The following is a 13,434-nucleotide window of genomic DNA, read 5'->3' on the forward strand; positions in this document are numbered from 1 at the left end:
ATATACAAGTACACCCGGCCAGTAATAAAATGTCGTGTCAAACACGAATAAGAAAACGCCATATTTTTAATAGATCGCAATAAGAGCTTTGAAAAAGCTGTAATTATATTGTAGAAAAAGAAAATGTATTTTTTTTATCAGCCACTGGGATCACATACCAGTTAATTCTAGTTGATAATAATTGGCATTATAGATACTAGTTTACGACAAAGTCTATTTTGTTACGCGCTTAAAGGTTTGATTAATTTTTTGCTGATATTTTGGTTTTCTTAACTTCTGCCAATGACTACGCTCCATTTCCACCGCTCCCTCGGGCCCGGCTTTCCTCTCCGGGGGTGAGCGTGGGCTCGTTTCCCGAACAGCGGCTGGTAATCGAGCGTAGCCAATGACAGATTAGCCACAGTCCACTCAGTCGTTTTTTAGGAGGGGAGGGGGGTTGGGGGAGGGAATACCACCCCGCTACAACACGACTGTATGGAAGGCTTATGACAGATCCAACATACACACGTGTGATTGATGAGCATAAAGCCCAGGTTTTATTCACCTGCGGCATGTTTTACTGTAACTTAGGTAAAATTTATTGAAATTCTTGGCTCTCAAATATGATGTATTATTGATATATTTACCATGCAATTTAGGCTACGCTTTGTTGTACAATTTTAAAGGGTAGCTGACCTACCATAATTATACTACACCAGTACGCAACGATGTACGTACGTAAATTTTTTAGCTAGGAGTATTTTGTAATTTGTAGCAGGACTGCAATAGGTATGTCAGATTATTTGTAATGAAAGTTGTGGAGTAAATAAGTCTTTTTATAATTTGAGCTGTCTTAATGCTTCTGCCTCAAATGCCTCTTGTTTAAAATATTAAAAGCATAAACATGACATGGTATGTTAGGAAACAGGAGGAAATATTGGCTTTGGTATAAAGTGGATGACCATAAATGATTCGTTTCCCATCCTTCTTTCCCGTAAAAGAGTCCAACTGTTGGGTTTTAAAAAAAGTTGATCAATCATTTAAAACAATTTCAAGAAAGCCTTTCTTACGTGTTCCCTGTGACTGGGATGCTTTTTTGCATATCTCAGTATAATGAATAATGTGACTAATGCAGTGGACCACAAATACGTGAAGAAAAATCATTGAAAGTTGTAGTTGTAGTTTACTATATCTTGCGTAAGAGAGGGGCATTCACGATTTTATAATTGGCCTCTTTCAAAAGTTTGTAACGTTACTACCTTCCCTACACATAAAACACTCCGTTTTTGAGAAAGGATTTTATCAGGAATAAAAAAAGGGGTATAGAAATTAGCCGCGAATATGAAAATTTTCAGGCTTGAATCTGAAATTTATCCAGTCACGTTCTAGTCAGTATTTTCCATACAAATCCCTATAGATTATAAAATTTTATCAAATTTTCAAACTGCAAATAAAATGGCCCCTTTGGGAATTTAAGCTATTATGTATCATATAGCAACACTTGAAGAGGAAGGGACGAACGTTAATGGCTCTGTTTTAAAATATCCGCGGCACTATTTGCAGTTTTCACTAGTTTACTCCTTCAGTAGCGACTGGGAACAAGTCTGCAACTACAATAATTATGCGGATATCGCCATGTGCTTTGAAAGAAGATCGACAACATCCATCCGCTTGAGACCAGACTCTTTGAACGTTTTACAGAGATAGTAGACGGTAAGATTGGGCGCCACACATGTAAGTCTCTCAAACATGGCACCAGCTGGAGTTTTCTCCTTTTCTAATGAAGAGATTTCTGCTTCCCTCATGGCGAACCTTCTAGCCACCTGCTTCCATGTTGCGAGTCCAGGAAGGCGTTTCTTGCTCAGCAAGTCAATGATGGCTTGTTTAGTGTTTGCGTCAATCTCGTGTAAGCCTCTAAATCCTGAAGAAACGAACAAAGGGGAACAAAAGCGTCAAAGCCTTCAAATTACGAATACAAGAACTGAGCGTTTAAAGGACATTTGTACGGGCTTGCATTCGTAAACAGCTTGGTTTTCGATGAGAGGCTTAATGGAGGATATTTCACAACTAGATTGAAAGAGTTTGACTCTTAAATTAGGTTAAAACAGCTTGAACACTAAGCCAACGGTTAAACTAAACACACTATGGTCATTCAAGAGAGCTTTCTATCGTAAGGGTGTTGCCTCTTCTGTTAGGGGTTTTTGCGCATTTTTCGCTTTTTGACCGACGCACAAAACCCCATCAGAAACACTTGCTACCCAAGCTAGTTTGGGAGGGCCGCCCTTATTGTTGGAGGGGCTTATGTACAATCCGAAATTTAAGGTAAATAACAAAGGGATAAATGATGAATCAAACTATATGCCTGTCAAGGTACTAAATTAGAACAATAATTACTGAAAGACGGAAAACTTGAAAGACAGACTGGCTGCCAGAATGATTGATGATAGCTGTCTGACAGACGGCTGGCTGATTGGCTTATCGACTGGCCGACCGACCAACGGAACCCACTAATTCACTACCTACACATTGCTAGTTAGCTAATTCCAATGTATTCCATATGGCTATAGCTAAAAACGTAACTCCACCCTTACCCTGTTTGGTTTACTATAAGAACAGTGGAATAAATGTGATAGTATATATAAAATTCGAACACGTTTCCTGCAAAAGCAGCAAAGTTCTGGGTTGGAATACTGTTCTCCTTACCCTCGAACTGTCATGATCAAAGCTGTTCTGACACAACAAGAACAACAAGTTTCAGGTTGAATAAACTGCACTAAGGAATGACGAGTAACCGACCATATATAAGACCCAAGCCGGTCGATAGTCAGGACGGGGTAAAGTTTTCAGGCAGCGAAGGCGGTCGGTTTCGCCCATGAAATCTGCGCCCTGTCCCGACTATCTTTCCCTGGACTCCCGAAGATGTATAAGTACTTACTCATGTTAGGAGCTGGGAACACATCAATATCTGCGGAATCTGAAGTCGCTGCTCCGCTCTTGTCCCACACGCGACAAACGTAGCTTCCAAAATCCCGCATGCGCACGGGCTCTAACACCAGGTCAGAGCGATTCGCCCCAGGGATTTCAATATCATCTTTAACCCACCGGTAACGGATGTCCGGCAATGCCCGGGTCCTGCAGCTCAACACTAACTTTTTCCCCTCCTGTATGGCCTGGGACCGAGGCATTTGAATGATCTGTAAAGCTAAGAAATTAGTCGCCATATTTAAAGCAGTTGATTTTGCCATCATTCAAGGATATACCCAGGAATAACAAAATACGTCGTCAAGAACATAAATCAAAATTGCAGTTAGCTATCAAGCTAACAGCAATTGATGATAAATCATTTTAATCAACGGAATACAGATCTTTACTCGTTAGTCCTTCTTTGTTGTGGATTTAACTAACAGTTTTGGTTAAAAACTCTAGAATAAATGACTCAAATTTCTGCAAGGCTGATCGGACTGCGTAGAAAACTTAACACGACAGAGACATGATAGAGACCAAACCGAGAATCAACAGAATGCGGCAACCGTGAACAGCTGTTTCGCGGTGTGCGACAAATGCAGACTGCAGACTTGCAGACTTGCAGACTTGCAGACTCAACATACTGGCCTTTCCCAATTCATTTTAAAAATAGTATTGTGTAACCTCCGCCATTCCATATCATGCGCTGTCCGCTTGGTGCGCTTTGATACTTGGCTACTTTCACGGTTGTCGTTTAGGAATTAAATTCGTATGTGCGCCAGTTTTGAGAAGACGTTGTCAAACTATGTAGCAAACAGCACAATAAGGGCTAACTTCTGGAAAAAATACAATTTTAGTGATTATTTTACATTCTAAAATATCAGGATCGGGTAAACGCTCCGACGAACGAGGCCTGTTGGATTGAATTTATCGGGTATCGAACGCCTGGCAAAAACGAATTAGCTGCACAGCGTTATTCAAAAGACATTAATAAGGCTTTTCCTATATTTTGATTGGTTATCGAGATATCCGAGTTCAAAGTTAGAATAGCAAAAAAATTTGTAGACGTGTTGGTCAGGTGGTCGCCATACCAAAGTTAGTTTGAATTTAAAACCCTGTGCGAGATTTTAGCTCTCAAAATTTCGTAAACAACAAATGCCTCCACAAGGGATTATATCACCTCGATCGTACTAAATGCCGCGAGCTAGTGAATCAGCAACACTCCATGGAACCAACAACACTAGCACATAATTCTCAGGCGCGTAGGAGGGGGGGTTCGAGGGGTTCGAACGAACCCCCTTTGAAGATCAATAATAGCGGAAGAAAAACTTTTAAATAAAGTTCCTGTGGTCGAAATACATCAACCAAAGAAAAATAAAGATATAAACCTGTTCTTTAGGCCTTATGTCTTATCCTCAATAAAAATAAAAATTGTCAAGAACCCTTGGAGATTAATTTTAATGACGTTCCATTTTTGCAGTAAAACCGCATCCGCCCGAAAAAGCCATAGACAAGCATGCTTTGCGATACGTTTGTTCTCTGAATGCGATTCACTTCAAACTTAATAGTTCAAGCCTTGTTGAGTTTCACGCGCAATTACATACAAGTTCGCCTGAGAACATTCACTTGTGAATGTGAACGTTCCATAAGCGCAATGTGGAGGTTGAACAACTACATGAGGTGTACCATGGGAGAGAGTAGGCTGTCTGCCCTGGCTCTAATGCATACCAAATATGATATGCCCGTCAATCTTGACGAGATAGTCAATTTGTTCGAAGGCCTACACCGGAGAATGATGCAGTTTACCAGCTTGGTGTATGACTATCAGCAGATCGAATAGCTATCAGAACTTGACAGGGCGCGGAATGTACATTGAACTTTCTTGTTTAAGTGGAAACAATTATTATTATTATTATTATTATTATTATTATTATTATTATTATTATTATTATTATTATTATTATTATTATTATTATTATTATTATTATTATTATTATTATTATTATTATTATTATTTTAATTTATTTATTTTATTCACCACGACATTCATTCTTTTTTATGCGTCGACATAATATATATAGCTTAAAAAGCTGCTGTAAAACAAAGTTGTGATTTGTCTAAAATGGGTCTCAAAATGCAGAAAATGAGGTTTCTGGAAACCTAGATTTTCAAAAATTTCCGTGGGAGCATGCCCCCGGACCCCCCTAGTAAGATCGCCTCCGGCGCTTAGCAAGATTTGGGGCTAAACGAACACCCCTATCGAAACCTTAGCTACGCGCCTGATTCTCGTTAAATTCCAAAGTCGCGAAAATCTGGAAGTATGCAGGTCGCGCAAGTCTTCACGGTTGTCCTCCGGCTGAAAGTAGCCAAGTAGCCTTAAAAGCGTACCGAGCAGACAGCGCATGGTGTGAAATGTCGGAGGTTACACAATATTATTTTTAAAATGAATTTGGAAAGGCCAGTATCAGTGAGTCTGCAAGTCTGCAGGTCTGCAAGTCTGCAAGTCTGCAGGTCTGCAGGTCTGCAAGTCTGCAAGTCTGCAAGTCTGCAAGTCTGCAAGTCTGTAGTCTGCATTTGTCGCACACCGGCTGTTTCGAGCTGGTTGGCTCTCGTCAGATCTTTCACAGATCCTGCGTATACTTGCAGCATTTTCGTTGTGCGGTTCCTTGCAGATTATTTGCTTCTAGAATAAAGACTCCTTTACGCTATACAATATGACTGAAAAAGAAACAAAGAACGTACTGGATTCATCAGGGTCTTCTTCGGACTGGTACCCAGAGCTCGCTCCTAATGACGTCCCTGAAGAGGCCCGGGGCCGAGATTCTGGAATGACGTCACCTAGGAAACGAATTAAGAATTAAAGAATTTAGGTTATACGCATGCGTGAAAACACTACCGATTATCTTGGTTCTCGGGAATAAGATAGAGGAATAAGCACACAGTTACAGACGTGAAATATTTCACCTGTTTCCAGAAACTGAAAGCGTTCAAGTTCCTTATCTTTCTTCTTCAACTTCTGCTGCAAGGATTCATTTTCTTTCTCCAATTCGTGCACCTTTTCGCGAAGTTCCAAAACATCTCTTTGCATGAGTCTGATTTCTTCTTTTCTTGTTTCTTTCTCGCCATCCTTTTTACACTCTGTAGACTTAACCACTCCCTTACTTTCCTGTTGTAGTCTTTCATTCGTTCTGCGCAGTTCCTCGGAAATCGCCATTTCTCGTTTTAGTGCTTCTTTTAAACTTTCGAGCTCTGCTTTCAAATTTTCTCGTCCCTGCATTTCAGTTTCACTACGCTGCCCTCTTCCACTGAAGTATGTTTTCAGCTTTTTCACTCGGTTTAGAGTTTTGCCAGGTCCAGCTACGGTTTGTGTGTCTTTAAGCTGAGATTCCGGCGCTTCCTTCTCGTACATTTCGCTGACCATTTTTGCAAGCTCTTTATATTGTCCCCTCCAGGTCATCTGTTCATTGAATTCTAGCTGTGCCCCAGACCTCTTCCTGTGAACAATACAAAGACTGTGATTTATATAGCAAAAAAGGCTATCGTATGCTTTTACTTGAACTCTCTACGAATGATAATACATTGCGCTACCTTGACCTGATTTAAGATATGCCTTTTTGAGAAAGAAACAAGCGAAGTTTCTGCACAATAATTCAGTTAGGATCGTTAAAGAATTTTTCCTGGCACAAAAGAAAGTTCTGTTAACAGCAAACAACATATTTTCTCGTTTCTTTGCAAACCATCTGAAACACTTTTTTACAACAAATCCTGGGATGGGGTGGGGGGGAAGGGAGGGTAGTATTTGTTATCTTCCCAACACTATGCTATGTCTGTTAAATAATGACAATGATAACTAAATTTAAGTGTCAATGTGTCAATTGGGGACACTGTAAGTGACTCAATTAAACGCTACAACTCAACGTGAAAAGCACAACTGGCAGGGAGGCTCACCAGTTGCCTATTTACAAAACGTGGCAGAGTATTGGAACAGCGGAGTGCCATGAAACAAATCCAGTGGTCAGAGAGGGGACTCACAGCTGGGACCTCCAGCTGCAAATTTCAAGTCCCTGCCTCTCACCACTCGGCCACCCTGCCTTCCACTTGGTTTCTTTATCAAAACAAATCTGCTTGATTTCATTTCAGTCAGTCGGGCTAAACCTGTTTAAATACAAACTAACAAAAGAGAAGCTGTCTTTATACCATACCTTATCTGTTTTGCTTGCTCGTGCACTTCTTCCTCATTTCTAATGATGACATCAAGTTCTGATTCGAAACCAATCTTTTTAAATTCCTCTTCCAATCTAAACTTAACCGTCTTCGTTTCAAAATCTTCTAAGAACACCAAAAAGCTCGTTTCTGTGCTACAAGTCACCTCAACCAAGACCGAATGCCCATCTGTTATCTTTGTAACTTTAGGGTCCTCCTCACCGAAAATCTTTCTCTGCAAGGCTCTCCTGATAGCTTCTTCAGCCGGCCCCTTACAAGCCAAATAAAACGCCCCTAACGATAATGCGCCCACGCTAACGGCCCCTGCTAACCATACGTTATCAATCTTGAGTGAAAGAGAAAATGCACCCGCGGAGAGCGACAATTCCATGACTGCCTTTGTTCCCGTTTCAACTGCTGCTGTAGTGATGTCTTCCGCCATTTGAGAGTTTTTGTAATGTTCAGATGTTACCGGTTTACCTGGTCTGGTATCATGTCAATAAGGCAAAAGTATCGCAGACGTGTAATTAGCTTTCTTGTCCCTTATCTCGGGCTAAACCCGTTGTTTCTAGAGTAAGTTGTTGCTTCCTCCCAAAACGCCACTGTCCACGTCACAGTGAAAAACTGTAAAGACGAACAATAGGTCATAATAGACAAGTCAGACAAATAGAGATTAAAGAAAAAGATAGAATTTGATCTATAAGTCAAATCTGTTGAGACGGATAGCAGAATTGCGAGAAACAGCACTGAGAGGGGGGAGGAGAGCATGGCGAGCCGAGGACAGCGTTAGCTAGGACTGTCACGGCACCTTCACGTCACGGTTCGTAGCGTGACAACAGGAACTCATATCTTAACCTTGATGATGCAGTTGATTGTTGATTGTCATGCTATTTCTTTTCATTCCCGTATTTTAACTGTGCTTTTCGCCTCATAATTTCTATTTCCAATATTTTCGGACTTTCAGTTTTGTTTGACAAATAAGAGGTGTTAAGGTATAATGTAAGCCGCTAGCCTGATATAATAACAGAGATTTGGGCTTATTCTGTACTGAACAAATCTGTCACAAACCAATGCAAGATTGATCCCGCAAAAATGTTAAAAGCAGTCGGCCTAAATTGGCCATATAGTCCCAGCTTTTAAGAATGAAAAATCTCAAAAGTTACCTTTAAGGAATTTAAACTAAGCAAGACATTCACATGTACAGCAAATACCTGAATACCAGCGCCCCTTTGTACCCGCTCACTTCGATGATTGTCATTCAGTGACTCGAGGAGTGAGTGCCGGCGGTTGATAAGTTTGGGAATCTCCACAGTAAAGGTATTCACTAAAACTCCAGCGAGATTTACATGTCCTTCACCGTCTTCACTTATTTCTCCAGAATGTATGTGTAGTATTCGCTTGTTGTAATATGAGTCGATGTGTCCAAAGTATCGGGGAGGTGGGAGGGAACAATACTGTCTTCACCGTACTTTGGCGCATGGCAGTAACCTCCATCGCTTTGTCTCGTCACGCAATCTTTGGGAGAAAAGATTGCGTGACGAGTCTAAAGAGCGTCAGCGAGGGAGGCTAACTTTGTACCCACGTAGTTGTATATAAGTAGATATTTAGCCAACTGAGATCATTTTGGGGAGTCATGTGTAGCTTGCACTATGTACAGTCGATTGAACTTCTTCTTCCTAAAAAAATAATGGGGATTGAGAATGGCGCTATTTTCGTGACACGAGCCGCGACGAGGGCGTGCATCCTCGATTCTCGCACCGTATATCCCAATTTTGAAGTGACATAAGGATTGCTCGCAGTCAAGAGATCGTGACAATTGCAGTCTATTCCGAGGTCGACCCAGGTATGCTTCTAATCCCGGAGGATAAGGAAGCCAAATTAAAGCCTGGCTACACACTGTAGTCCGCAAGTCAGTGTAGTGTTACAGGAATCTAAGATGTTCAAGATGTCAGTCCAGAAAACTCTAAGAATTGATTTTTTTTATTGAATACATAATTACAATATTACATACTACATATAACTACAAAATTAACCGTCTAACTTACATGATACATATATACAAGTACACATTTACAATCTTAATTTACAAGATAAAACTTACGTAAGTTGTGTACTGTTCTGCTGACTTTCATACACTTTACAGAATTTATGCATAATGCACACACTTACATATTAATGCACACAAACGCCCGAAAACGCACGTGAAGTTTGAAACTAAAATCACTTACAAGAGGTCATAAGAGTCAAAGAATTTGACAGACATGGCAGTCACCGAAGGTCTTCGTTTGAAACTGTACATGGACAGAAAAAAAATTATAACCATAGCATTTGATGAATAGTAAGATGACACGGATTATGTAGCTATATTTACAGAGGTTGGAAAAAATTTCAGAGAATAGAGAGAAACTTACTTCATACCTAACTGTTAACAATTGCTATTTTAGATACAGATACAGAAAACTGCAAGTATAAAATGAAGTCAATAAGTTAAAAGATCGTAAACGTGATGAAATGTCACCGAAAGTCATACGAAAAATTTCGAAACACGTTTTTCCTCATTGGTATCATTCCTATACTAAACTTAAAATAGCGTTTCTAACTCCAGTAGTATTCAAGACAAATGACAAAAAAATTTTCAAACTATCGACCAATATAATATCAGTTCTTCCATGCCTTTCTAAGATTAAAGACAAAGTATTGTGCAACAACAATTTCAAATTTTTTAATCAAACGTGATATATTATTTCATAGTCAAAACGGATTGCAGAGCAATCATGGAACTTGTGAATAAAATATTTCACAGGTTATAAAAAACAAAGAGCATATTTTGGGGGATATTTTTGGATTTTTCCATGAGAAGACACAAGTGAAGTAAACTGTAAGTACTACTTCACGCAGAGATTTAATCATTGTGGGTAAGGTGTCTGTAATCTCATTCAATATGTCATACAATGAATGGCTCATGTTATCCTCACTTCTCTTTTGAGAGCTGGGCAATGTTTTTTTACACGATACAAAATTACCGTGCATTTTACTCCTCGCATGTAACAAGACAGCTGACAAGATGGCGTGTATAAATTTGATCTACAGATCTAGAAGTCTGCGGTATTCCAGCGCTTATGTACGTATCGTCTAATGAGAGGTACTGCGCAATTGTAGCGTAAATTGATCATTCTCAGCGAAAAATAAACATAAAAGGTACGCGTCGGCTTTCTCATTTGTAGCTAAGATCGTATGACGCTTTGTTTGGTCACGTACTTTGTTTTGTAACGAATCAACAGGATCGATTTGACCAGTGTAAATCTGCTATATAAACAAGAGAGTAACCACAACAAAGCCAGAGAGCACTTTAATATGTCATTTGTCGAGTAAGGTTCAGTTTTAGGACCTCGATGAAATAAGTATGGCTGTTATCAGTTGACTTACTCGACAGAAAGGCAGAGTGTTGGGCATACCCTCTATTTTATCAGAGAATTCTTATATGAGAACGTCCGTATTTGGCTGTCGAGGCTGAACCAAGCATAGCAAAATCCCCATGACGGGCTACGTGAGTAGCTCCATGCAAACACTGGTCGGCAGAACTGAAAATATGCTTTATCTCTTAGTCTCAGTTCTTATAGCATGTCTTAAAATCTGGGTCAATTTCAGCCTCAACGTTCATATAAAACTGAGGTTCGTATAAAAAAAGTTATCTTAGATCTCCTATTGAGACAGTCTACGCAGTATTACAAAGACTGCAAGCAGTCCCTTTCTAGATAGTCGAGAGGTCGCGCGAAATAGTCGAGCGCGAAAAAAACACTAGAGCGAACGAGCGGAAGGGGGCTTGGAGAGAGTCTCTTCTCGTTTATTTCTCCTCGCTCCAGTCTCGCTGCGCTATGAGCACTCCATCTCTGACCAGAAAGGGACTGCTTGCAGTTTACAGTATACATCTCAGAACGAGGTGCTCGACACAGGGATCGCATGCTTTTGGTAGCAATTTCTCACTCCATTAGATGCGCGTTCTATTTTTAACTCGTGAATGCGCGCACACGCGATGAATGAGTTATCGCGATGTGTTAAACGCGATGTGGCCGTGGGGTTTTTGTCACTTGGTCGGTATTTGGGTTATTAACTTTCTGGCATACTCAGCGAATGAGTTATCGTAATGTAGGGGAATTTCACTCGGACGCTGGTCTTAAACTTAAAAATTCTCCGATTTCGCGTTTTTGGAAGGAAAACATACCTTTTCGAAACGGTAAATCGAAAGAGGAACTTCTAAGGAATGCTTGACAATTTCAACAGCAGAAATCAAGCATTAACGGCGAAGATATTGTTCTTCAATTTGTGGTTTTATCATGAGCGGGCGGATCTCAAATCAACCTTGGTAATGTTCGAGTGCTTCTAGGAATACAACACACAAATAATAACAGGTTTCATGTCTTTAATTGTAAATTTGTATTGAAATACTATTGTAATAGACCAATTTTTCGTATTCCGAACAACTGTTCTTGCAAAATGTTTGAAAAACGTGCTCCGATAAATTCGCTTCAACTGACTGACTTCAAATCGCTCGCAAGTCGTCTCGCGGCGAAACTTGTTATGCTTAGGCCTATAAAAAGACCTGTCTGAATAATTCTTTTATTTAGGAAAGCTTTATGTCTGTTTATCTATTTTTATTGATGAAACGTGACAACTGGGCGATCTTGTGTGAACAAACACATGTCCTCGCAACTAGCGGATGAAATTCGACAACTGTAAACACTGAAAATTTGCTAATGCATAGCAACAATGAACGCAACGCGATGTATTTCTATATTTACGTTCACTTGGATAAAGCCAAAATAGCAACTTTAGTAAGACTGAAAGCTTCTTCTGATATAAAAGGTGAGAGAAGGCCTCGTTTGAACGTAGAAAGGAATATTACCAAGCTGAAAGAGGGAAGATTTAGGTCACGTGCCAGACAACCAAAATCGTTCACATGTATCAAGTTTCATTCGGCAACAACACGACACGAGGAAAAAAAATTGCGGAGGTTCTTGGAAGAAGAACTGGACGTTTTTTCTTTTGTCGATTGGCAACCACGCCAAACCACCAAAAGAACACACACACTTTGTATCTGTGTAGCCGCGTATCCACTCGTTTCAGGGTCACTTTTGATTCAGTTGCTCTATTCAGTACCTCTTTAATTGTCACTACGTGTTTTAGCTCGCTGCAAAAACGGGTGCATAACTAAATAAAAATGCTCTCTGTTAGTCTCAGCTTGGGTGTGTTCTTTTAACGTTCTTAAAATCTGGATCAAAATCAGCCTCAACGCGCATATAAAACTGAGCTTCTTAGATTTCTCATTGGGACACTCCATTAGATGGGCTATTTTCAAGCTTTGCTTCTACTGTACTTGGACAGAAGCCCATGACTTGGACTAACCGCTACTTGCAGGTACTCGTTACCGTTTTTTTTTTTTCTGAGTAAACCACATCCACTTCCCTTTACCAATACAAATCAATAAATATTTCCGGTTGATAAAAAAATTGTCACGATTTCTGGGGAAAGTGTCGATGGGAACAAGGTGCAGTTTTAGAAATAAAACGCAGTCAAATGTGATGATGACGTACAATTTATTACGACACTTAAATTGACACAGAATATCGCCAAGATTGTTAATATGATTGACAATATGTCACGATTAACAGTTAAAATACGTGTTGGGATCGAGAAGAATTTTATTATCGATTTTAGGATTATATGCCCCCTGGGAGAATTCCAGTAGACCATTGCATTCTAGACCCGATGCACTAACATTTTCAAAGCCACACCTCTTGTTGCCTTCCGACGGACCAACAACCTTAGTGACTTACTAGTTAGCGCCAAACTACGTATTCCCACACAAAACAACCCACCCCATGGATCTTTTCGATGTGTAGACAACTGTTTAACTTGCAACTACACAACAGACGGACGTACCAGTTACACATTTCATTCTACTGGCGAAACCAGACATATTACTCATCATATAAACGTTATTTACATGGTACACTGCAACCGCTGCCACAAACTGAATACATAAGAGAAACAAAACGACGACTTAAAGGATCCTAGTCAGCCTCCGCCATTTTCGATGCCATCGCAATTATTGATATTGCATGGTGAATCTTATTGCTTTACTGTAAGTTGTGTTCCTGAAAGTGTGTTTCGTTATCTTTAGTAGTTTCACAGTGATTTCGTCCATTTCGACACGCTGCGAATTAAATATAATAGCCAAACTCTCGCATATAAACAAAAACAAAGGTGTGGCTGACTAGGGCCCTTAAA

The 13,434-nt window shown here is 40.0% G+C and overlaps 1 protein-coding gene across 1 annotated transcript; it reads right to left on the reverse strand.

Annotated features, from left to right (window-relative positions):
- Positions 1–3: 3 nt before the first annotated feature.
- Positions 4–8,807, reverse strand: LOC146463279 (uncharacterized). Its single transcript, XM_085084524.1, has 6 exons — positions 8,358–8,807; positions 7,146–7,770; positions 5,908–6,437; positions 5,686–5,781; positions 2,915–3,181; positions 4–1,900 (listed from the first exon to the last, which is right to left on the reverse strand). Exons 2-6 carry the CDS (start codon positions 7,586–7,588, stop codon positions 1,599–1,601), a joined length of 1,638 nt encoding a protein of 545 aa, XP_084940650.1. The 5' UTR covers positions 7,589–7,770; positions 8,358–8,807; the 3' UTR covers positions 4–1,598.
- Between the last annotated feature and the right edge of the window lie 4,627 nt (positions 8,808–13,434).

The sequence above is a fragment of the Pavona decussata genome, unplaced genomic scaffold (assembly GCF_977016875.1).
Source record: "Pavona decussata unplaced genomic scaffold, jaPavDecu1.1 SCAFFOLD_179, whole genome shotgun sequence".
NCBI lineage: Eukaryota > Metazoa > Cnidaria > Anthozoa > Scleractinia > Agariciidae > Pavona > Pavona decussata.

Excerpts from the sequence above, each read along its gene's own strand:
- LOC146463279 (XM_085084524.1), bottom strand. The coding sequence starts at position 7,588 with ATGGCGGAAGACATCACTACAGCAGCAGTTGAAACGGGAACAAAGGCA. Across the intron at positions 6,438-7,145 it reads GAGCAAGCAAAACAGATAAG|GAAGAGGTCTGGGGCACAGC; the intron begins GTATGGTATAAA and ends TATTGTTCACAG. Across the intron at positions 1,901-2,914 it reads GTTCCCAGCTCCTAACATGA|GATTTAGAGGCTTACACGAG; the intron begins GTAAGTACTTAT and ends TCGTTTCTTCAG.